The 26,114-nt window shown below is 38.4% G+C and overlaps 1 protein-coding gene across 1 annotated transcript; it reads left to right on the top strand.

The window, feature by feature from the left end:
- Positions 1-662: 662 nt before the first annotated feature.
- Positions 663-5,719, top strand: LOC6051893 (toll-like receptor Tollo). Its single transcript, XM_038255442.1, has one exon. It carries the CDS (start codon positions 1,569-1,571, stop codon positions 5,520-5,522), a length of 3,954 nt encoding a protein of 1,317 aa, XP_038111370.1. The 5' UTR covers positions 663-1,568; the 3' UTR covers positions 5,523-5,719.
- Positions 5,720-26,114: the final 20,395 nt, after the last annotated feature.

Genomic DNA, 26,114 nt, shown 5'->3' with positions numbered 1-26,114 from the left:
TTCGGACAGCAAGATTGCAAATTAGAATTGAATAAATGTGAATTGATTGATTTATGCATCGATCACAGAATAAACAACATACAGTAACATTATTGAACATTTTTTGGAGTGGAAGGAAAATAAAATTGTGAGATTGTCTCTATCCGGAATACGTTTCTAATAAATTTATAAAGCTTTAAAAATTAAAACGTTTAAAACAATACATTTCTATAAACAATGATTTTTATAGGATTAATTGATAGATTGATGAATACAGAAAAAAACAAAACCCCGAAGATTTTTTTGTCATCAAAATTTATCTTCTAAATTAGGAAGGAAGGTGGGAAGGTATTGAAATAAAAAAAAAAATTTAACTAACTTTAAAAAAAAAACTGAGTTACAGTGATTTCCCAAAGAATTCGCCCCAAAAGAAAGGCTTCTGGCGAAGCAGCGTGCAAACCGGAGAGAATGCCACAAGAACCAGTTTTAATTGCATGTGTGGTTCGTGCTGCTTCCGCTCGGCGGAGCCCACAAAGAGAGAGGAGAGAGAATCCACATTTTCTCCCTCTCTCTCTTCGCTTCACTCAGGTGTGCGCTCTCTCGTTTTTCACACAGGTGACGATCGCCCTCGATCGGTCCGGTCCGTGCGCGACTCCCGTTGCTTCGGCAGTTTACGAGTTGACTTTGAACGGAGCGCACGCGCACACGAATCCACGCTCGCCGTCGTTTCGCCGTCGGTCCGGAACCGAAAAAAAAGCAAAGTTCGAAGGTTTTTTTCTTTCTCGCTAAGTCGTGGTGAACCGCGATTGACCTCTTCGCGAGAGCATCATCATCGAGTTTTGCGCGATCCGATCGATCGGAAATTAGAGCAAAAATCAACGGAAGTTCGGCCAATCCGCTAGCTCTTGCTAGCAGGCGAAGGAAAAACAGCAAAAGAGCCGAACCGAACCCGCCTCGTCGCGTCGCAACGCAAAGAAATTGGATTATTCGGTTTTTATCGCGAACGTAAATTCAAATTTACGATCAGCTTTTATGGATTATTTTATCAGGATCATTTAATTTAAAAACACAGTTCGAGAAGGAAACAAAACAGAACGTCGGGGGTTTGGAGAGGATCGGGACGCGATCGCACCGAAAAAAAGTGTTGTTTAAAAGTGCGTTAAGGGGAATGTCCGAGTGCGGCGAAGGAGAGGGTGGTGGATCGTGGTGACGGAGAAAAAGGACTTGGTCCAGAAGAAAGCAACACCGCGGAGTGGTGAAGAAAGGAAAATAAATTGATAACGAAATAAGATAATGTGAGGGGAGTGAAATTTATGTGGCTCTTTAAGCGTTGATAAGGTACGAAAGAACCCGAGGAAAACGAAGGGTCCAAGTGAAGAAACGCAAGATCAACGGGATCAAAACAGAAGAGTGATCGTGGTACTTGCTGAAGGGGAAGAAATCAGAAGAAGGAACAACGAATCGAGAAACAATCAAATCGGGATGTCCCGAGCGAATGCGGTGGTGGTGGCCAAATTAGCTGTCGATTAAAACGTGTATCGACACGTGGTGGTGGTGTTGGGCCTTAAGATAGCCAACCCGAGGCCAAGATGCGTACCTCACCGGCGCTGCTGTCGGTCCTGTTTGGCACCATCTTCGGTGTCTTTGGGGCGTCGCTGAGCAAATCGCTGCTCTCGCAAGCTCCCGACGAGTGCCGATGGTCCGGGTACAGTGAAGACGACCTTACGCTAGTGTGTAGACTTAGAACTATCAACAGTGAACTCGAGAACACCAACTTCAGTGTGCTACATCCGGAGAACACGGTCCGGTTGCGGCTGCAATGCAACGACGGGCTGTTCTTCCAGTCCAGCATAAGTCCGGGCAGTTTCCGGCAGCTGTCCGAGCTGCGATCGCTCTCGATCGAGTTCTGCAAGATCGCAAACCTTAGCGATGGTTCCTTCCGGGGTCTTGGCAAGCTGACCAATCTGACCCTGCGCACTCACAATACCGACTGGTCATCGGTCAGCCTAGAAGTCGCTCCGCACGTCTTCAACGCAGAACTCTCCAAACTCGAGCGGCTCGACTTCAGTCAGAACAATATGTGGTCCCTGCCAGACGGCATGATCTGTCCGCTAACGAAGCTTGAGTACCTCAACCTGACCCAGAACCGGCTGCGTGACCTCTCAGTCTTTCACTTCAGCGCGTCCCTTAGCACGCGACTATCGAAAAAGTGCGGCAGCACGATCACAACGCTGGATCTTTCCCACAACAACATCGACAACCTGCCTCCGGCGATCTTCTCCGGTCTCGGCAAGCTGACCGAACTTCGACTCCAGAGCAACGGCCTCAACTTTATTGCTGATCGCGCCCTGGAAGGACTGATTTCCCTGTCCAAACTGGACATCTCGCTAAATCGACTGTCGAACCTGCCCCCGGAACTCTTCTCCGAAGCCAAGCACATCAAGGAGATCTACCTGCAGAACAACAGCATCAACGTGCTAGCACCGGGCATCTTCAGCGAACTGCAACAGCTGCTCGTACTCGATTTGTCCAACAACGAACTCACTTCCGAGTGGGTCAACTCGGCCACCTTTAAGGGGCTCTCTCGATTGATCCTACTGGATCTTGCCAACAACAAGATCTCCAAGCTTGAGCCGGCGATCTTCCGAGATCTCTACAGCCTACAGATCCTCCGGCTGCAAGATAACTTTATCGAGTCCATCCAGGAGAACACGTTCTCCGAACTAACCGCCCTCAACACGTTAGTCATCTCGAACAACCGACTGTCAAACATCGAGTACTTTACGTTTCAAGGCCTAAACCGGCTAGCCCTCCTATCGCTGGACTACAACCGCATCTCCCGCATCGATCGGGTGGCGTTCAAAAACCTGTCAACCCTGCAGGACCTCCACCTGAACGGAAACAAGCTGCTCCAAGTTCCGGACGCCCTGTACGACGTCCCCCTCCTACGAACGCTCGATCTCGGCGAGAACCACATCAGCAACATTGACAACGCCAGCTTCAAGGACATGGTCCACATGTACGGACTGCGGCTGACCGAGAACAACATCGAAACGATCCGCAAGGGCACCTTCGACGCCATGAAGTCCCTGCAGATCCTGAACCTGTCGAAGAACCGGCTGAAGCGCGTCGAGCAAGCCTGCTTCGACAACAACACGAACCTGCAGGCGATCCGGCTGGACGGCAACTACCTGACCGACATCGCCGGCCTGTTCACCAAGCTACCGAATCTGGTGTGGCTCAACATCTCCGATAACCATCTGGAGGTGTTTGATTACGCGCTCATTCCAACGGGGCTGCAGTGGCTGGACATTCACGCGAACAAGATCGCCGAGCTGGGCAACTACTTTGAGATCGAGAGCCAGCTGGCGCTGAGCACGATCGATGCCAGCTCGAATCAGCTGACGGAGATTACGGGCAGCGCGATCCCGAACAGTGTGGAGTTGCTGTACTTGAACGATAATCTGATTTCGAAGGTGCAGTCGTACACGTTCTTCAAGAAGCCCAACCTGACCCGGGTGGACCTGTTTGGGAACAAGATCACGACGTTGGATCCGAACGCGCTGCGGATATCGGCGGTGCCGGACGATAAGCCGTTGCCGGAGTTTTACATCGGAGGGAATCCGTACCAGTGCGATTGTAACTTGAACTGGCTGCAGAAAAACAACGTGGACTCGAGGACACAGCCCAAGTTGATGGATCTGGACAGTATCTACTGCAAGCTGTTGTACAACCGGGGCAGAACGTACGTCCCGCTGGTGGAGGCACTGCCGAATCAGTTCTTGTGCAAGTACGAGACGCACTGCTTTGCGCTGTGCCACTGTTGCGATTTCTACGCGTGCGACTGCAAGATGGAGTGCCCGGCGCGGTGCACCTGCTATCACGATCAAAGCTGGACCTCGAACGTGGTGGACTGCTCGCGGGCCGGCTACGACGAGAAGCTGCCGGATCAGATTCCGATGGACTCGACGCAGATTTATCTGGACGGGAATAATTTTAAGACGCTGGCGAGTCACGCGTTTTTGGGGCGGAAAAAGTTGAAGATCCTGTTTTTGAACAACAGCAACGTGGAGGTGATTAGCAATCGGACGTTCTACGGGCTGAAGGAGCTGGAGATTCTGCAGCTGAACCACAATCAGATAACCGAGCTGAACGGGTTTGAGTTTGTGGGGTTGGACCGGCTGAAGGAGCTGTTTTTGCAGTATAATAAGATTGCGACGATCGCGAATCAGAGCTTTGATCACTTGCACAATTTGCGGATCCTGCGGTTGGATCACAATAGGATTGTGGAGTTTAACATGTGGCATCTGCCGAAACAGTTGACGGACGTTAGGTTGGCGGCGAATTCGTGGAGTTGCGATTGCGAGTATGTGGAACGATTCCGGGAGTACTTGAAGACTTTTGAGTTTGTGAAGGATCGGATGAAGATCAAGTGCGCGACGATTACGCTTCCTGGGAACGAAACGGCGTTGGTGGTTAATGGAACGAGCGTTGTGGAACCGGTGAGGGTGGCGCCTGAGGGCGCGGAAGGTTTCCTGGTGTACTTTGACAACAGTACGACTCTGTGCAGTGGAGCGATCCCGCTGGATAACGTGATCAATGGGAACTTGACGTCGAGGAAGACGGTGCTTTCGCCGGCGCCGATCGAGGGGTACATTCCGCTGTTGGTGGCGGCGCTGTGCGGATTTTCGGTGATCATCATCGTGACGTTGATCGTGTTTGTGTTCCGACAAGAGATGCGAGTGTGGTTCCATTCAAAGTTTGGAGTGAGATTGTTTTATCGGAACTCGGATATGGACAAGAATGAGCGTGACAAGTTGTTTGATGCGTTTGTGTCGTACAGTTCGAAGGACGAGGCGTTTGTGGCGGAAGAGTTGGCACCGCTGCTGGAAAACGGGGATCCGAGTTACAAGTTGTGCTTGCACTATCGGGATTTCCCAGTGGGGGCGTACATCGCGGACACGATCGTCCAGGCGGTGGAATCGAGCAGGAGGACGATCATGGTCCTGTCGGAGAACTTTATCAAGTCAGAGTGGTGCCGGTTCGAGTTCAAGTCGGCGCACCACCAAGTGCTGCGCGATCGTCGCCGCAGGTTGATCGTGATCTTGCTGGGGGAGGTGCCCCAGAAGGACTTGGATCCGGACATTCGGTTGTACCTGAAGACGAACACGTACCTCCAGTGGGGTGACAAGCTGTTCTGGGAGAAGCTGCGGTTCGCGCTGCCGGACGTTCCGAACAATCAGCGCCGGCGACAGCAGCAACCGCCGATCAACATGACGCACTCCAACATCCGGAACCAGTACCAGCTAACGCGAACGCCAAATAACCGCTCAAACAACCAGATGATGATGCAGCAGCAGCCGCTGCCTCCGCAGCCCGATCCCCGGTTGCGGCCAGAACTTCCCATCAACGTGGGACAGCAGCAACAGCAGCAGCAGCAGCAGCAAGTTCCTCAACATCAGCGCCAGCAAGAGCTCCAGCAGCAGCAGCAGGTTCAAAACCAGCAGCGATCGTCACCCCGGACGGTGGGGATCCACATATGACCTACTTGAGGACAGAGTGTGTGTGATATAGAGTGTGGAGAAAATAGATTACTTAAAAATTTCTGTATAAAGTTAGTCGTTAGGTACTTAGCAATTGACGCGAACTGAGTTAGTTAGTGAAATTCCGGAAATCGAACCTCAAATGTGATATTTACCGTTTAAGTCATTAAATTATGCAAAGAGAGATCCGTACTTCGTGCGTGCTTGTTTGTGGAATTTGTACACGAGATATCACCTCCTCCTAGTTTTAGGCTTAAGGCTGCTGCTGTTACTCGTAACTCGGTCGATGCAACTGTTCGTTCTTTCTCCTCGTCAACGATCAAGTGATCAAGTGTCCACAACCTGTTTTTTTCGCAGAAGAGCGAAGCACAACAAAAAGCAGTTCAACCAAGTCTCGCTCGCCAGCAGGAAAATTAATGAAGTTCAAGCGAAGAAGAAACGCGACGCCGGGGTCGTCCCAAAACCGACATGTGTTAACAGTACAAAGAGGACCGGAGTCGGGTGTGCGCCCTCGGGGTTGGGAGCGCTCCTCCGGAATGACAAACACAAATCAAATGCAAATTCAGCGGCCCCGAGTTAGTGTGCGTGTGTGTGTGTGTGCTTGTTTGTGCCCTGAAGGGAGGTCTCACGGAGAAAGGTTGCTGGTTGAGAAATAGTGCTGTTAGTCGACGTCGTCGACGTCGTTTTTTGCGCGCCATCTCTTGAAAATAATTGTTACATCGAGTAAAAGTCTCCAACTCTCTGGGGTAATGACTAGTGTCTCCTGTCGCGCTAGCGATCGCTGCGAAAGTGGCCCGGAAAGTAAACGACGAAGAAGAAAGAAGACGCGGGGTTGCTACCGCTCACGCGGGGGGTAGATGAAGAAGACGGCGCGGGGATCGCTGCGCGAACGCAATTTAATAATGATAGTGACATTCTCCGCGCCCGAGCTGGGCTGTCCCCGCAGTTGACAGGCCAGTCTTCTTGGGAGAGGAAACGCGGGGAGCTTTATTACCACCGATCATCAGCATAATCAACGTTTATTATACAATATTCGCGGTGTACGCGTGAGTTCGGGCGACGGTGACCACGCTGAAGAAGGTAGACTGCTGCTGCTGCGACAGTATGTGACCACGAAACGGTCAACAATTACCACCGCCGCCACTGTTTCTTCCCAAGATGTGGTGGCACCGTAGCGATCCGGAGAATGTTATACAACAACACCATGCAATGCAGTGGCAACCGATGCAGCGGCAGTGACTTCAACAGAACACGAAGAAGACACACGGTTCAGAACAAGTCTTCTTTGCGCTGGCGCAGCGCTCGTACGTGCCGCAGTTCTTTTTCCATTTATTTTTTGCACACTTATTACTGTTATTATTTATTCTCTGTTGTACTCCTAAAAAAAAATTGAGAAGAAAATAACGTAACGCAGCGACATGAGGTACCCCGAGGGAGAGGCGAGAGGGGGGACTTATATAACCGTTGCCCCTGAAAAAATGTGCATCCTTAGCCTGTGAGATTGGACACAAACGAAACCACCAACGGGGAGTTCGACTGCTGCTGCTATTTAGGAGACAATATTAAAATAATCATCTTTTTCTCTCCCCTCGAAGAAGACCAGTTGGCAGTGGGCAGTTTCTTGCATTCTTGCACGACGATTGCCGGGCACAGATTTCTGAGCTGCTCTGCTCTGGTTTTGTGCCATTTCAGAGGAAAACAGTTGAGGAGCAACTTGAATGCGCACCATCTGTCGTATTCGGTGTTGCGATGTTTTTCCTGGAAATGTGACTTTTTTTCGCTCTCTTTAATGCAAATTAACGTTACGGAATGGAATTGTTTCCTGGTGGATAGGTGGGATTAGAGCGCGTGTTTGATTATCCAATTATTGGATCATCTCGAACCGGTCATGGAGTGTGGTTAAGTGGGTGGAATTATGTGGAGTAAAAGTTGCGCTTTTTAAGAGAGTTTGTTCAAATAATGAGAGGAACTACGCTGACTGAGGCCGTTACTTTCTCCAATAATGTCCATATCATTGAAAATAATTATGTTCAATCGATTAAAGGGTTACATACATGCAGAAAACCTCAAAATATCAATAACATTTTTTTTAATCCATTACAAAGAAAATTTCCAATAACTTCTGATTTTCATGTATGTAACTCCTTAAAGCAGTTCATTTTAAAATGTATGTTTGATTTTTTTAACAAAGGTTTTCTGATTTATTTCTTTTTAGTTCACAACATAATGAACTTTGAAGGTAAAATTTCAATAATTACCCAAAAAGTGTTCAATTGAGCGCGTGTTTTGGTTTGTAACAGTATCCTGCCTGATAGTACAAACGCGTGAGCATGATTAAAATGACATAATTTCTGGAAATTATTAGACTATAGACTTCAAAATTCATTATCAAGGCAAATAAAAGGGAAACAATTACCAAAATCAGAAAACCTATGAAAATTTCAAAACTTAAATTAAAATATGAGGAATATGTAAAAAAACTGGCAACAAGTTCTCATTTGCACAATACACAAAAAACTATTTTTTAGTTAAAAATGTATTGAAGGTTTTTTGAAGTAGATTTTCCAGCCAGTTCCATTGTTAAAATATCCAATTACATCAAAAAGAATTACAATGAAAGGAACTTCACTTTTAGGTAATAACAAATTTTTAAATGTTGAACTCATTAATCAATATTAAATTACAATTTGTTATGAGTTATTTTATATGCACATTAGAATATTTAATTGATGATTGAATTTGATTGAAAAATTTGAAAATAATTTGCCTCAATAATCTTTCTACGGTGTTTGGATGCAGAGATTTTGTAGATTCGTTGAAAAGAGAAAACTCCGGGTTGAAATTCGCAATTCTTTCTGGTTTTGGTTACAAAATTTGAGCTTGATCAGAGAAAGCTGATTCCGAGTGCTGGTGGAAAACCCTGAATAAGGACGTTGCAAATATTTTTCAAATTTAATGTCGCCGCAAATCGCCGGGAGGCAAAAAAGTTTTAATTTAACTTCAGAATTATTGTGGAAATAGAAATCTAACTAATTTAAAACAATTTAAATGCATTTGAATTTAATTTATTAGTGTTTTATTAGAACTCAGCATTTCTGCTCCAGGATGTTGCATTTGCAATTCAGAGAGGGGGAATCTTTCAAGTAAGATTAATTTATAAGCGTTTGCAGGGAGGGAACGTATATTCCAGTTTAAATTTTCATAGTCTGATGCTCTTTTACTCTTCGATCTGAAAGTTCACCAAAAAATCCATTTTTAATCCCATTTTTTAACTAAAAACTATTACAATTTTAGAAAATTTTAGGGTTGGAAGCATGAATTGTTTTTTGCGACTTTTCCAATAATTTTTACAAAGTAATTTGGCCTTGTTTTTCTCTAATATTTCATATTTTTTGTAAAAATAAGTATGCAGTAATTTTTACACATTTTTCAACAATGTTAAAGTTTTTCGTAGAACAAAAGTTGCTTAAAATGACCTCCATAACAATGAAATAATAAATATTTTTCAAATAAAAAAATTTGGGCATTGAGGGTTAAATGCATTTTCTAGCGTTGATATACATATGAGGCAAGACTCCAAGTCTTTTTAAAAATATTGTAAGTTTTGTGTTGAATTCCGAATCAAAGTACAACACAATATTTGTTTTGGGCAGAGTCTAGGGATTTTAACTTCAAAATATATTTCAAACCACCTAATTGAATTAAAGTAAAATTCAAACTTGAAACTTCAAAATCACACGAAATGTTTCAAATCTCATGTAAATTCAGGATTATACATAAGATTTTACCTAAAATTCCATGCAAATTGCATTTATTTTACATTAATCAACTATATAATTGTTGGTAGCTATTTGAATTATCTTTTTTTTGTGCAGTTCTGTGACAGTTATTCATGGAAAAAGCATTCACAAATTAACTAAAACAAATTTATCGACAAAAAAAAATTGAATTTTAGTTCAAAAAAATTTAATGAATTGCATCAACTATTATTTAGAATTTTGCATATTTTTTAATATTTCACATAAATTTTCAACCTATTTTTGAACGTCACATGTTTGATTTTCAACTCGTTTGTTCTCTTAAATTTAATGGAAATAAAAATCTGTGCGGATTGAATTTTGGTTTTGTATCTTGATGATATATTTAGCCTTTTTTTTAATTTTTGTCATTTTATAAAAATGGTTGCCTAAGCAAAACAAGCATTGTTTGAACACAGGATTTTTTTTTAGTAGTGATTTTTGGATTCTGAAAATGTTAATATATTCATCATGGTGTATAAAAAATTATCGGCAATAAAAAACACTGTATTGCTTTATAACTTCAATCTTTTATTCATCTTAAATAGTCATAAATCTTAAACTTTGCTTTGACAAAAAAATGTTTTTAATGGTCTTTCGAAAAAAATATAGAAATTGTTAAAAGAAAATCTGAACTATTTTCAAATTGTGGTAAAATGTACACTCTATGTGTAAATAACAAAACGAGTCCGTTGACACTCACTATCAGAATTAGTTATTATACTGTTTGATGAAGAATTCGTCGAAGTAGGGAAGAATATCAAGAATTCTGTGATCGGAAACCGACGAGTTAACGATAATTGCAAATGAATAAATACAGTTTTTTTATCTCAAATCTCAGTTTACATTTAAATTTAATTATATATAAACCAAATACATTTTGAAAATTATGGTTAAAAAAATCATAAGGTTTATTTTTGAAACAATGTACATGGCTGACTTTTGAAAAAGTAGTTCTAATCATTTTAAGAATTCTACTAATTTGATTTAAATGTTCAAACAAAACATCAAAATCTGAAGTCATAATATACTTATTCGATCAAAACTGTATGCAAGGTCAAACTTGGGTCTAACCAGTTAAGCTAAGATAGCATGGACAAATGAACAAATTTAATTACCGTATCTTTAATTTTCGTGAAAAATGCGTTACAAGGTTATCAGTTCAATTTTCACGTAGCAAAACATTAAAATTCAATCGACTTACACTCTTAAATGTTTCACAAAAAAACGGATTTCTGTTCTGTCTTCTTCTTTAAATCATTTAACAATTTTCCAGAATTTTGAAAAGATTAAAAGAAAGATACAGAAGTTTTGAATTGAATTCCATACCCCCAAATGAATTTCACATGATCTTGATCATCTTCATTGATGAAATTGTTTGTAAAGGTTTCAAAAACATTTTTATTTCGCTAAAAAGAAATTAAAAATAGTTCAAAGAATCTTGAGAATCGTTGAGAATCAAATGCATCGATCTTGAAAACAAATATTATTTGTTATTTTGGTGTACAATTATGATTCGGTAGACCTACCTCAAAGATTCAGTTGTGTGATTAAAATTGATCAAGTTTCAACCTTCCAAAGTATTTATATCTGCGAGTTGTTATAGTAAGTCGTTCGTTATTTCTAACGTTTCAAGATCAATTTTCACCACAATCCACCTCAAAATTTGTTGAACACCATTGCTACTCAACAAACCATAACTAATAGCCGAATACAGATCAATCTCGCACGCACCACACTACAAGGTGGTCACTAGGTAACCCACCCAGCGCAAATCTCACTTTCGTCGCCGCTGCGGAACTTCTATTAAACAAGCGATTCCCGTACCAAGGTCCAAGTTCCGCGCACGCTACAAACACGCAAACGCCGGACCGCGAGGCCCGCGATGTTTCCAAAAAGGTAAATCTTTATTACCCTCATAAATTCTCGAAACTCGACCAATGAGATAATTTTTTCCTTCTCACTTCAAACTGTAACGAGGGTTCGTCGCGTCGCCGCGCTGCGTTCTCGCAAGTCTCCGACGTGTGACCAGCGGTGGCTGCGTCTTGTTGTTTTGCAACAAGACATAAAGATTTTTACACCACACTCACACACACAAAGTTACACGCGTGAAGATCGCGCTAGGGTTGTCAGCTGAGCCACAAGTTCTGCGCGGTATCATCGCGTTCGAATGTTTTTTGCTTTTAGTCCGGAACAACCAGTTTTCCACCCCTCCCCGCGCAAACCATCTTCTTCGCGAAGTTGAAGTTAACGGGGCCCGCGGTTGACGAACCAACGCGAAGAACGACCGCGCGAAGCATAATGAGGAGAGGTAAAACACCGTAAAAAGATGCATAATGGGGATTGTTACATATTAAATCGACTTTTTCGCGCGGTCCGGATCGCCCCCCGTTGAGGGAGCAGGGGTCGCGCTGACGGAAGGTAGGGTTACCAGCGGTGCCGGTGCAAGGTGGGTTGAGATTGTGAGACCTGGTACAAATTGAATGCCACGGCGGTGGCGGCTTTCAGAGCCTGACGAGTTGGAGGAGGCTGAAAGTGAAGCGGGTTTGGATTTTTTTTTTTCGGAGGGTTGAGTTGGGGAAATTGAAACGTTTTTACGAGAAGACGCGCATTCTTCGTGAACTCGATTGGTTGAGCAAAAACTAGACTTTTATAATATCTGTGAATTCAGTGAATTCTCACATATTACGACTAGATATTGTGCGCATTACTAAATAATCTGAACATCCCAAGAACTTAAACTCTCAGACCAATACTAATTAAATAAATTAATTCAATTTTGTTGATTTTTTGATTTTCTTGATTTTCTTAATTTTGTTGATTTTTTGATTTTCTTGATTTTCTTGATTTTCTTACTTTCTTGATTTTCTTGATTTTCTTGATTTTCTTGATTTTCTTGATTTTCTTGATTTTCTTGATTTTCTTGATTTTCTTGATTTTCTTGATTTTCTTGATTTTCTTGATTTTCTTGATTTTCTTGATTTTCTTGATTTTCTTGATTTTCTTGATTTTCTTGATTTTCTTGATTTTCTTGATTTTCCCGATTTTTTTGAATTTCTTGAATTTCTTGATTTTCTTGATTTTCTTGATATTCTTGATTTTCTTGATTTTGTTGTTTTTGTTGATTTTTTTGATTATGTTGATTTCGCTGATTTTGTTGATTTTGTTGATTTCGTCGATTTTGTTGATTTTGTTGATTTTGTTGATTTTATTGATTGTGTTGATTGTGTTGATTTTGTTGATTTTGTTGATTTTGTTGATTTTGTTGATTTTGTTGATTTTGTTGATTTTGTTGATTTTGTTGATTTTGTTGATTTTGTTGATTTTGTTGATTTTGTTGATTTTGTTGATTTTGTTGATTTTGTTGATTTTGTTGATTTTGTTGATTTTGTTGATTTTGTTGATTTTGTTGATTTTGTTGATTTTGTTGATTTAGTTGATTTAGTTGGTTTAGTTGATTTACTTGATTTAGTTTGTTTTGTTGATTTTGATGATTTTGATGATTTTGTTGATTTTGTTGATTTTGTTGATTTAGTTGATTTAGTTGAATTAGTAGATTTTGTTGATTTTGTTGATTTTGTTGATTTTGTTGATTTTGTTGATTTTGTTGATTTTGTTGATTTTGTTGATTTTGTTGATTTTGTTGATTTTGTTGATTTTTGTTGATTTTGTTGATGTAGTTGATTAGTTGGTTTAGTTGATTTTGTTGATTTAGTTGATTTTGTTGATTTAAATAATTTTGTTGATTTAGTTGATTTAGTTGAATTAGTAGATTTTGTTGATTTTGTTGATTTTGTTGATTTTGTTGATTTTGTTGATTTTGTTGATTTAGTTGATTTTGTTGATTTAGTTGATTTAGTTGATTTAGTTGATTTAGTTGATTTTGTTGATTTTGTTGATTTTGTTGATTTTGTTGATTTTGTTGATTTTGTTGGTTTTGTTGATTTTGTTGATTTTGTTGATTTTGTTGATTTTGTTGATTTTGCTGATTTTATTGATTTTGTTGATTTTGTTGATTTTGTTGATTTTGTTGATTTTGTTGATTTTGTTGATTTTGTTGATTTTGTTGATTTTGTTGATTTTGTTGATTTTGTTGATTTTGTTGATTTTGTTGATTTTGTTGATTTTGTTGATTTTGTTGATTTTGTTGATTTTGTTGATTTTGTTGATTTTGTTGATTTTGTTGATTTTGTTGATTTTGTTGATTTTGCTGATTTTGTTGATTTTGTTGATTTTGTTGATTTTGTTGATTTTGTTGACTTTGTTGATTTTGTTGATTTTGTTGATTTTGTTGATTTTGTTGATTTTGTTGATTTTGTTGATTTTGTTGATTTTGTTGATTTTGTTGATTTTGTTGATTTTGTTGATTTTGTTGATTTTGTTGATTTTGTTGATTTTGTTGATTTTGTTGATTTTGTTGATTTTGTTGATTTTGTTGATTTTGTTGATGTTGTTGATTTAGTTGGTTTAGTTGATTTAGTTGATTTAAATGATTTTGTTGATTTAAATGATTTTGTTGATTTAGTTGATTTAGTTGAATTAGTAGATTTTGTTGATTTTGTTGATTTTGTTGATTTTGTTGATTTTGTTGATTTAGTTGATTTAGTTGAATTAGTAGATTTTGTTGATTTTGTTGATTTTGTTGATTTTGTTGTTTGTTGATTTTGTTGATTTTGTTGATTTTGTTGATTTTGTTGATTTTGTTGATTTTGTTGATTTTGTTGATTTTGTTGATTTTGTTGATTTTGTTGATTTTGTTGATTTTGTTGATTTTGTTGATTTTTGTTGATTTTGTTGATGTAGTTGATTAGTTGGTTTAGTTGATTTAGTTGATTTAGTTGATTTTGTTGATTTAAATGATTTTGTTGATTTAGTTGATTTAGTTGAATTAGTAGATTTTGTTGATTTTGTTGATTTTGTTGATTTTGTTGATTTTGTTGATTTTGTTGATTTTGTTGATTTTGTTGATTTTGTTGTTTGTTGATTTTGTTGATTTTGTTGATTTTGCTGATTTTGTTGATTTTGTTGATTAGGTAGATTTTGTAGATTAGGTTGATTTTGTTGATTTTTCTGATTTTTTTTGATTTTTTTTATTTTGTTGAGTTTTTTTACGGAGGTAGATCAGATAATTTGAACACAATTAATAGCCATAAAATTATTTTCAACAGGTTCCAGTTAAAATCAATAGCTTTTCAGCTTAAGACAATAAGCACTTCCATGGTAAATTTGAAGTTGCAAAAAAGTGCCCCAAACCCCACCATAGCTCATGACTCAATCGCTTCCCTTTCCAAATAGCTGATCAATCACACCGCAAACATCCGACCAACTTCCCGCAGCGCCCCAGATTAAAGCATTCCAATCGATCATCGCACCACAAACACACAATTACGTCACCCGGCCAACATCCGCCACAACCAAACAGCCAGATATGGACCTCCACAGGTGACTCAAAGACTCAATCCAATTCGCACCTTCAAAGTGGACCGGCCGCGCTCGCTAAATTGCGATAAGCTGTGGCGTCTTCTTCAGTCACGTCTCGGACGCCGCCGAATATCTTATCCAAAGTGCTTTCGATTATGGCGCGGTTTGAAAACGAAAACAAGAGCTGCTCAAATTATCGTCAATTTCCAGGTATCGTCGGGGGGGTTGCACTTTTGTGGTGCGGTTTGGAACCCGCGCTGAAGAAAACTTATTAGCGGAGACTTCCGTTTTTGGGAGCGATTGACCCACCAGAGTTGGGTTGTCCAAAAACGGATGAAGATTCGACGAGTCGAGCAAAATGACGGTTTTGTGGTTTGGTCGAAAGCGGAAACCTTCCCTCTCTCGACAATGTCGACGGGTCGAAAGGTTGTGTATTGTGTTGTGACGTTGAGTTCGAGGTATTTTTTTTCGGGGTCAACGTCGCTTCTGCTGCACCTCTCGTGCTGGGAAATGAGATAATAATGACCATGATCGCTCTCTCTCTGTGTGTGGTGTGGAGACTCCGAGTTGTGTCCAGCGCAAATGACAGCTGTTTTATGGTTAGGTTTTTTGCTGTCCTTTCCCCGCTACGATGAGCACCTTAAGGGGGCCATCAACGAGCATATGGACGCCTAGTGACATCAACGCGTTTTTTCTTTCCATTTCTGCGAAATTGTTTCCAGCTGACCGTTTCAAATTGATGGTAGCGCTCAACATTCCCATCCGTAGCGCGCGGCGCTTTATTGGAATCTCACCTCCCCCCCAAAAAAGCTGTCTCATTTGTCAGCCGCTAATACGTCAAGAGATCGCGCGCGCACGACTTAGGCGACGAACCCGTTTGTCTAGGCCGCGGCCATATCAAGTATCACCGTATCACCATTAAATCCATGCTAATTCAACATCAAACGCCTAGATTCCATCATCACGACTCACAAAACTCTCTCAAGAGGATCTCCGGAGAAAGAAACGAACGAAAAAAAAGTCGCGCCAGAATCTGTCACTGGACACGGCGTTAAGGCGATAATTATAGTCAAGAGAGATAGCGCGCGGAGCAAGCGACGAACCTCCGAAAATTGAAAACCACTCTTTTCTCCGGGTCGTCGGCCGCTGAGGGGGCAGAAATGTGATACCCCTTGCTTAAGAGTTGCCAAGGGGGGTCTCCGGAGAGTGGCGGAAGAGGCAAATTATAGTAATCCATAAATCATAAGCCGTGTGTGTGTTTGTCGCGGGGGACCCGCGTGTGGTGTTCATGATCTTGGATCAACGGTGCGGGATCAAGGGTTTCGGGCGACCGTGACCGGCGAATTACGGCGCAGAGATAGAGAGGTGGCTATCAGGTCTAACCTGCGATTAACACGAGTTTGGCCACTTTGGCGGGGAGATTATCTGGACTGGTTACGAATGGTATTTGGTTGAAATAACTTCTGCAGGAGTTTTTGGATGACCTAGAAAGTTGCAACATGTCAGCAATGTATTCAGCATTGGTCACTGAAGCTACCTGAAGCTATGCCAATGGGAATTACACCGTAAAAGATCATCGCTAATCCGATAGACTTTCAAGATGTAACATCCAGAAATTTTCGGATGACTTGAACATTCCAGTTCAAATGTCCAGAATTGGTTCCCTGGGACAAACCAGTGATAAATTCACCAATATAGTCCTCCGTTTATGAGGTAGGCATAATATCCCAAGTAACAATTTAAGTTTTAAAACGATCTAGAAGAGATTATTAAGAGTCGTTGGCCAAAAATGGTTATAAAACATTTTAGTCCTACATGCTGTATTAAACACGAGTTAAAGCTGAGTTAAGTGCAAAGTGGACTATTTTAGGAGGTTATGAAGATCAATTTTCAAGGATGTTTTAAAACGATATAATCTTGCAGATAAGTTTTAGCAATGTCTTCAAAGACTCTTGCTGAATTAAATAAATCTTGTGTAAATGATAAATGGTTTTGGAGTATCCTGGAAGACTTCTTAGCGACTGAAATAAATCAAGATATAAATGGAACAGCTCTTGAAGAAAACCAAACGTGCCTTAACTAGATCTTATTGAATTCAAAAATATTATCATCAAAACCATTCTGTCTTATGGTGTACCCTACTTGATAAACAAGTATTAGAAAATTATACAAGACAAAAATTTACAAGGAAAATGCTATATTGAAAAATAAAACATGCATAATTTAGTGAACATATCCAAAAGTTCATGCCATTAAAAAATGATCGAATAATTTTTCAAGATGCCTCGAAAAAATACTGCTCGCCTTGTCGAATCTTTAAATAACCTACAAGATTTTCATGCCAAAATACGTTTAATTTCTGATATCTCTCAAATATTCAACATGGCTGCGATTTTTTGCCCAATTTCTTGCCTCTCAATATGGCAAAAACCGTTAAACCATTCTTTTCTTGATTAAAACCATGTTAAATGTAATTATTCTAAGCATGCTCTTGGTGGGGACTTCTGAAGAACTGTAGGACTTGTGAAAGACTTGATATTGCTTTAACCAAGGCTAAATCACACGTTGCACTGGCCGTAGCGCATGCTTGTGTCGATGGTGGAAAATAGATCCGGGTAGTGAAAATTTCTGGACCAACACGGGAAAAGGGTGGACAAAAATTTCGACTGTGTAGCTAATTTTCAGGTTCACATTACTCGGACACTCAAACAACAGCAATCCTCTCCAGCTTTCTTCCGCAAAGGGGATTTAGATGAGTAGTTACCTGTTGTCTAAGAGCTTTAATAATAATTGTTCCAAATTTGCATGCGCCCTTTTTGATTGTTGCTGTAGATTTGATCATAATTTTCTCTCTAAATAAATAAACACAATAATAGCTCTGTTTTTTATTCATATAACATTAACAATACTGCGGAAAAACATGCTACATGACAAAACGTATTCCAAAGTGTCAATTATTTGGTTTGGCTTTATTTCGTCACATATTCTATATTTCACTTTATCATGAACATGATCATGGTTTTCGTCACTTTTTCTTTATTTCACATACACATTTACAACGTTTGTCATAGGTTTCATCCGCCACAGAAAAAATAATCACAAATAACACTTTTATTCTCTTATTAATCGATCACCTAACCTCTAAACTGCACTGAATAAACTGAGCGTAGCAATACATGCAACAAAATATTCATGGTTTTAATTAAGCCATTTCTAAAACTGAAGAGTTTTAATCTTATCTTCAGGAAGCCGTTGTGAATTTAAAACATTCTTGAACAAATCAACTTATTCTTGGACAAGAAAATGCCGTTTTGGAAGTTGAAATAGTTAATTTGAACGCTAGTCAAGTTAATAATTAAAAAAAAAACACATTTGCTGCCTCGTTAGTTTTCATCCAATGATGGATTTCGAATCAGCATAGACATTGCACAACACTAATTTTCTTCAATCCTCAGAAAAAATCACAAACTAGGGACGGCATGGTTCGACTGCTCCTTGAATAATTTTAACCGCAAACAAATCACTTTTCGCTTTAAATGGTTTTCGCAGAGATAGCAACAATAATGGTAACGGAATTTTTATTTCATAATCTGTAAATTCACACAAAATGTCTCCTGCAACTGCGCTGCTGCTGCTGCTCCATGATTGAAATGTTGCTTTTGACAGCTAAAGTCCTACGGTTTTGGAACATGCAACTGCTAGCACAATTGGTTTTAAGATGGTTTTATTTGAGTCACTAGAAGAATGCTTGAAAATCTTATTTAAACTAATAAATAAAACTGTTCCGACAGTCTTGAAAACCTACTAGAAAAGTTTTCAAGATATCTTGAAAGAAAAGCGAGGATAGTACTTGATAGTATAATTCAAAGTTGTTATGAAACTTGGTAACATTTTCCAAAGCTTTAATAAAACTTGTGAAGAGTATTAGGCAAATCGTTTGTTACTTGGGATGTTAGCAATGCTGCTTTTGTTGATTTAACTGCTTTTGTTGATTTTGTTGATTTTATTGATTTTGTTGATATTGTTGATTTTGTGATTTTGTTGATTTTGTTCATTTTGTTGATTTTGTTCATTTTGTTGATTTGGTTGATTTGGTTGATTTTGTTGATTTTGTGATTTTGTTGATTTTGTTTATTTTGAATTGGGTAACTATTTTGTAATGATATCTTTAAAAACTCGGACTTTTTGGTTACAATGGATTGTGGAATGCCAAATTTGTTTCCTGAGAAGTTTTCTTATAAAAGAATCACGTTAAAATAGAAAATGCCAACAAGTGATCCAATTTTACTACCAATAAATTCTTTCAGGTCGTTCTTTACCGATCTATTGCATTTAAAATCGCAATAAATAACTCGTAACGTTTCGATCACCCAGGAGGTGCAATCATTCAAACCACCTGGATAAAACTTCCCCTCTGAGACAAAACTTCTGGCGCCGATTTCGTCTCGTTATCGCTTCCAAATCAGTCCCCTCTTCGGAAAATTTTAACGACCCTTGCGTGCCAACCATTCCAAGTTCACAACCCAGGTATTTGCGCTTAGAATGCACAATTACCTTCAGGATCATTAAAAACAAAACCTAAAAAACGAACCCGATGGATCGAGCTTCCCCGCAGAGGACGGTCCTTTCCGCCGACCCCTTTTGAATAATGGATTAAGCCATGCGACATCAACCTCCACGGCGCGGCGCGTTGTGTAATATAATTAGGAATAACTGACGGGTAGCTCAACGGCCGGACGGCCTGTCTGTGTCCACTTGCTCGAGATGGACGCGTCGAGACAACCGGACGGAACCTGTGAGGGCCGGGCGTGATGAGAGACAAAAACAATTATTTTCTTCGTACCTTCTGGCGTTTCTCGGTCCGGACGCCCTGGAATGTTCGCTCTCTCTCGGTTCAGGGTGCTCGATCAAGTGTTGCGAGAGCGAAGGGATTAACTCTCTCGCTTGAAGATCGCTCTTGCGAGCATATTTGACCATTTTTGGAGCAAGAGACTCCGGCGAAACAAGCGACGAACCCCGAAATTTCAGGGAGACATCAACGTGACCGAAACAACGAACCGCAAAATTTCAGCAGCACTTGACTTGAGCAAATCGATCGCGATGAAAGTGGTCACGGTTGAACGCCCTTCCGCAGTGACTTTTTTCCCAGCGTGATCACTTCCGAGAGTGTGCGTCATTCACGCGGGGGGCTACCGAAAATTGGTTTGGCGAGTTGGCCAAGCTGTCAAAATTCCGGCCAACGCTCGTCGATCGTGGGTAAATTAAGACACCACAGGTCGCGCGCGCACCCAAAGCAGAGCTGGGGATTAGGCGGGGGGAAATTGATCGCGCGCCCAGGTCTGCACATGTGATCTCCGCGCACACGCCCACCTGTCGATCATGGGACCGGAGGAGGTTGCCATAAAAAAAGGCCTTGCGCGATCGATCGCCCAGATGGGATGGGAAAGTTGTTGGCATCCATCCATCCGAGGCAGCCTTCCAAGCAAGCTGATTGAGCTTCTAATTGAGAGCTCGCGCGACGGGCTTAGGGAGAAAGTTGGCGCTGGCTGTCGAAGCATAATTAGAAATTATGCATAATTTGGCCATGAGGTGGCGACGACGTCGCAGACGTCACGCGCGTGGCTGAAGTAATAAACAACTCCCACCTCCGGTAATGGTTTACAAATTAGAACTAATGGAACGTCAGTTTTAGAACTTTGGACTAATCCTGACAGCGCGTGCGCCTTGATCCGTCAAACCGAAAAAAATTGGTCAGATTATTTCATCAAATTAATCTCCAAACCATATTGGTCAACCTCAAAACATCACCAACCCGGTCCACTTGACCCTTCCCACAACCCCAAAGTCTCGCCCGAGACTACCGAGCAAAACAAAGCAAAACTGCCAGCTCATGTGCTGGTTCGACGGCGGGCAACGCAGCTGTCAAATTATCGGAAACCTGCGCCGTCAGCCGCGTCGTCCGTGAGGTGCGTAACACCACTTGAAGCTGTCAATCACGGCGCCCCAGCGGAATGTGAGATGCAGAAATTAGCTCCAAGTTCTGCGCGCGTGTCCTTCTGAGTCATGGCGGTGGGGGCTAGACGTGCGGTTGTAATTTTCCGTTTGCCGGGCTTGACATGATAACAATTGTGACGGTGTCACGTGGTTGTTACGGCGGGTGATGGGCTTGTTTGGTGGATGCGTGATGAACGGTAGTTGAAGGCGCGATCAACCTGGGAGATGGGTGAGTTCTGAGGGAGGTTCGAGTTGGGAGAGCTTAAACGGAGTTGACCTGAAGCTGTAGGTATTTTGAACACATTGAACAGGTCTGTATTTTTTTCGATTCGAAGAAATCTAGACTAAACGTCTTCAAACTTCATTAACTTGATCAACCCTGTAAAGTTGTCAGACTCAAATCAACAAAATCAACAAAATCAACAATATCAACAAAATCAACAAAATTAACAAAATCAACAAAATCAACAAAATCAACAAAATCAACAAAACCAACAAAATCAACAAAATCAACAAAATCAACAAAATCAACAAAATCAACAAAATCAACAAAATCAACAAAATCAACAAAATCAACAAAATCAACAAAATCAACAAAATTAACAAAATCAACAAAATCAACAAAATCAACAAAATCAACAAAATCAACAAAATCAACAAAATCAACAAAATCAACAAACTCAACAAAATTAACAAAATCAACAAAATCAACAAAATCAACAAAAACAACAAAATCAACAAAATCAACAAAATCAACAAAATCAACAAAATCAACAAAATCAACAAAATCAACAAAATCAACAAAATCAACAAAATCAACAAAATCAACAAAATCAACAAAATCAACAAAATCAACAAAATCAACAAAATCAACAAAATCAACAAAATCAACAAAATTAACAAAATCAACAAAATCAACAAAATCAACAAAATCAACAAAATCAACAAAATCAACAAAATCAACAAACTCAACAAAATTAACAAAATCAACAAAATCAACAAAATCAACAAAAACAACAAAATCAACAAAATCAACAAAATCAACAAAATCAACAAAATCAACAAAATCAACAAAATCAACAAAATCAACAAAATCAACAAAATCAACAAAATCAACAAAATCAACAAAATCAACAAAATCAACAAAATCAACAAAATCAACAAAATCAACAAAATTAACAAAATCAACAAAATCAACAAAATCAACAAAATCAACAAAATCAACAAAATCAACAAAATCAACAAAATCAACAAAATCAACAAAATCAACAAAATCAACAAACTCAACAAAATTAACAAAATCAACAAAATCAACAAAATCAACAAAAACAACAAAATCAACAAAATCAACAAAATCAACAAAATCAACAAAATCAACAAAATCAACAAAATCAACAATATCAACAAAATCAACAAAATTAACAAAATCAACAAAATCAACAAAATCAACAAAATCAACAAAACCAACAAAATCAACAAAATCAACAAAATCAACAAAATCAACAAAATCAACAAAATCAACAAAATCAACAAAATCAACAAAATCAACAAAATCAACAAAATCAACAAAATCAACAAAATCAACAAAATCAACAAAATCAACAAAATCAACAAAATCAACAAAATCAACAAAATCAACAAAATCAACAAAATTAACAAAATCAACAAAATCAACAAAATCAACAAAATCAACAAAATCAACAAAATCAACAAAATCAACAAAATCAACAAACTCAACAAAATTAACAAAATCAACAAAATCAACAAAATCAACAAAAACAACAAAATCAACAAAATCAACAAAATCAACAAAATCAACAAAATCAACAAAATTAACAAAATCAACAAAATCAACAAAATCAACAAAATCAACAAAATCAACAAAATCAACAAAATCAACAAAATCAACAAAATCAACAAAATCAACAAAATCAACAAAATCAACAATATCAACAAAATCAACAATATCAACAATATCAACAAAATCAACAAAATCAACAAAATCAACAAAATCAACAAAATCAACAAAATCAACCAAATCAACAAAATCAACAAAATCAACAAAATCAACAAAATCAACAAAATCAACAAAATCAACAAAATCAACAAAATCAACAAAATCAATAAAATCAACAAAATCAACAAAATCAATAAAATCAACAAAATCAACAATACCAACAAAATCAACAAAATCAACAAAATCAACAAAATCAATAAAATCAACAAAATCAACAACATCAACAAAATCAACAAAATCAACCAAATCAACAAAATCAACAAAATCAACAAAATCAACAAAATCATCAAAATCAACAAAATCAACAAAATCAACAAAATCAACAAAATCAACAAAATCAACAAAATCAACAAAATCAACAAAATCAACAAAATCAACAAAATCATCAAAATCAACAAAATCAACAAAATCAACAAAATCAACAAAATCAACAAAATCAACAAAATCAACAAAATCAACAAAATCAACAAAATCAACAAAATCAACAAAATCAACAAAATCAACAAAATCAACAAAATCAACAAAATCAACATAACCAACAAAACCAACAAAATCAACAAAATCAACAACATCAACAAAATCAACAAAATCAACAAAAACAACAAAAACAACAAAATCAACAAAATCAACAAAATCAACAAAATCAACAAAATCAACAAAAACAACAAAATCAACAAAATCAACAAAATCAACAAAATCAACAAAATCAACAAAATCAACAAAATCAACAAAATCAACAAAATCAACAAAATCAACAAAATCAACAAAATCAACAAAATCAACAAAATCATCAAAATCAACAAAATCAACAAAATCAACAAAATCAACAAAATCAACAAAATCAACAAAATCAACAAAATCAACAAAATCAACAAAATCATCAAAATCAACAAAATCAACAAAATCAACAAAATCAACAAAATCAACAAAATCAACAAAATCAACAAAATCAACAAAATCAACAAAATCAACAAAATCAACAAAATCAACATAACCAACAAAACCAACAAAATCAACAAAATCAACAACATCAACAAAATCAACAAAATCAACAAAAACAACAAAAACAACAAAATCAACAAAATCAACAAAATCAACAAAATCAACAAAAACAACAAAAACAACAAAATCAACAAAATCAACAAAATCAACAAAATCAACAAAATCAACAAAATCAACAAAATCAACAAAATCAACAAAATCAACAAAACCAACAAAACCAACAAAATCAACAAAATCAACCAAATCAACAAAATCAATAAAATCAACAAAATCAACAACATCAACAAAATCAACAAAATCAACCAAATCAACAAAATCAACAAAATCAACAAAATCAACAAAATCAACAAAATCAACAAAATCAACAAAATCAACAAAATCAACAAAATCAACAAAATCAACAAAATCAACAAAATCAACAAAATCAACCAAATCAACAAAATCAACAAAATCAACAAAATCAACAAAATCAACAAAATCAACAAAATCATCAAAATCAACAAAATCAACAAAATCAACAAAATCAACAAAATCAACAAAATCAACAAAATCAACAAAATCAACAAAATCAACAAAATCAACAAAATCAACAAAATCAACAAAATCAACAAAATCAACAAAATCAACATAACCAACAAAACCAACAAAATCAACAAAATCAACAACATCAACAAAATCAACAAAATCAACAAAAACAACAAAAACAACAAAATCAACAAAATCAACAAAATCAACAAAATCAACAAAAACAACAAAAACAACAAAATCAACAAAATCAACAAAATCAACAAAATCAACAAAATCAACAAAATCAACAAAATCAACAAAATCAACAAAATCAACAAAATCAACAAAATCAACAAAATCAACAAAACCAACAAAATCAACAAAATCAACAAAATCAATAAAATCAACAAAATCAACAAAATCAACAACATCAACAAAATCAACAAAATCAACAAAATCAACAAAATCAACAAAATCAACAAAATCAACAAAATCAACAAAATCAACAAAATCAACAAAATCAACAAAATCAACAAAATCAATAAAATCAATAGAATCAATAAAATCATTAAAATCAACAAAATCAATAAAATCAACAAAATCAACAAAATCAACCAAATCAACAAAATCAAACAAATATGTCTGTGTTAAAAAATTTGAAATTAAGATACTTATACTTTTTTACATAATTATTAACATTGTTATCAATTCTGGGTTACTGGGTCTTTTGTGATTGTTTCAGGACCAACTATTCCAACTTGTCTCACGTATTAGCATTCTAATGACCAACGGTGCCAATAGGTCAAAACTTTTCTCAACGATTGGATCTTCTCGGACCCAAAATCCTCTACAAGTTTAAAGAATGATTGAAGTCTTGCCCATCAACGGCATCATTTCTCATCTAACTCCATACCTTAGAACAAACCAAGAAGCCGAGAAAAGTGAAATTAAGACGAAGCCGGCGGCTTCTTCAACTTTCGGAGGCATCCAAATAAGCCAGGGCTGGTGCGTAATTATTCTAACCCCTTTTTCCTTCCCGACGCGATCCTTCAACCTTGAACGATGCCGCTGCGGCGGCAGCTACCCTCAGAACCAAGTGTTCTGATTGAATAATACCCATTGATCCCTTCCTTTCTTGCCTCGCATTCCTTCTTGAAGTTCTGACGATGATTTCACCGTCTATTCCGGCTTCATTAGGCGATGACCCTTTCCTCATCGCTGGACCACGCGAGGAATTCTGGAGAGAACTTTTTTTTGACAGTTAATCAATAATAATGAGCTAATGACAGCCGCCGCCGAAGGCGCAAGCTAAACACATGTGTGTGCGAGGAAGCAACGCGTTGTTCCAGATGATTTGTTGCGGTCATTTTCGTGGCCGGTAGCCTTATTTGACGCGTCTAATTAGACGAAATTGAGCGTGAGCGTGGAAAATTTCCTAAACTTCGTTGTGATCGATGGCTGGGAAAAGCCAACGATTGATCACGCTTTGACGTGTGTGAGGGACGATTCCCACAACGAAACTGGTGTTCCACTGAACTCAAAACGGGTTCGGTAAACATCCGCAAACATAATAACTCGTCGACCTGGGGTCGACCGATCGCACAAGTATTCCACCGTTTCCGGTCGACGTCGATAGGATCGAACGCTTCAGCGAAAGCCCACTGGAGGTCAACGGCTACGCCTGGCGAAAATCTGGCCAAAAAAGGTTCGATCTCGAAACTCTCCGCTGATCATTGATCGCTCGTGATCAAAACATAACCTCAAAAGTGTATTAGCGCGAGCGCGCGCGCGTTCAGTACGGTTCGGTTTTGGTTTGTCGGTCGAGAAATTATAATAATGATGGATGAACTGCTA

The sequence above is a fragment of the Culex quinquefasciatus genome, chromosome 2 (assembly GCF_015732765.1).
Source record: "Culex quinquefasciatus strain JHB chromosome 2, VPISU_Cqui_1.0_pri_paternal, whole genome shotgun sequence".
NCBI classification, from domain to species: Eukaryota; Metazoa; Arthropoda; class Insecta; order Diptera; family Culicidae; genus Culex; species Culex quinquefasciatus.
This window is presented reverse-complemented; position numbering and strand designations above follow the sequence as displayed.

Coding starts and splice junctions, on each gene's coding strand:
- LOC6051893 (XM_038255442.1), top strand. CDS start 1,569: ATGCGTACCTCACCGGCGCTGCTGTCGGTCCTGTTTGGCACCATCTTC.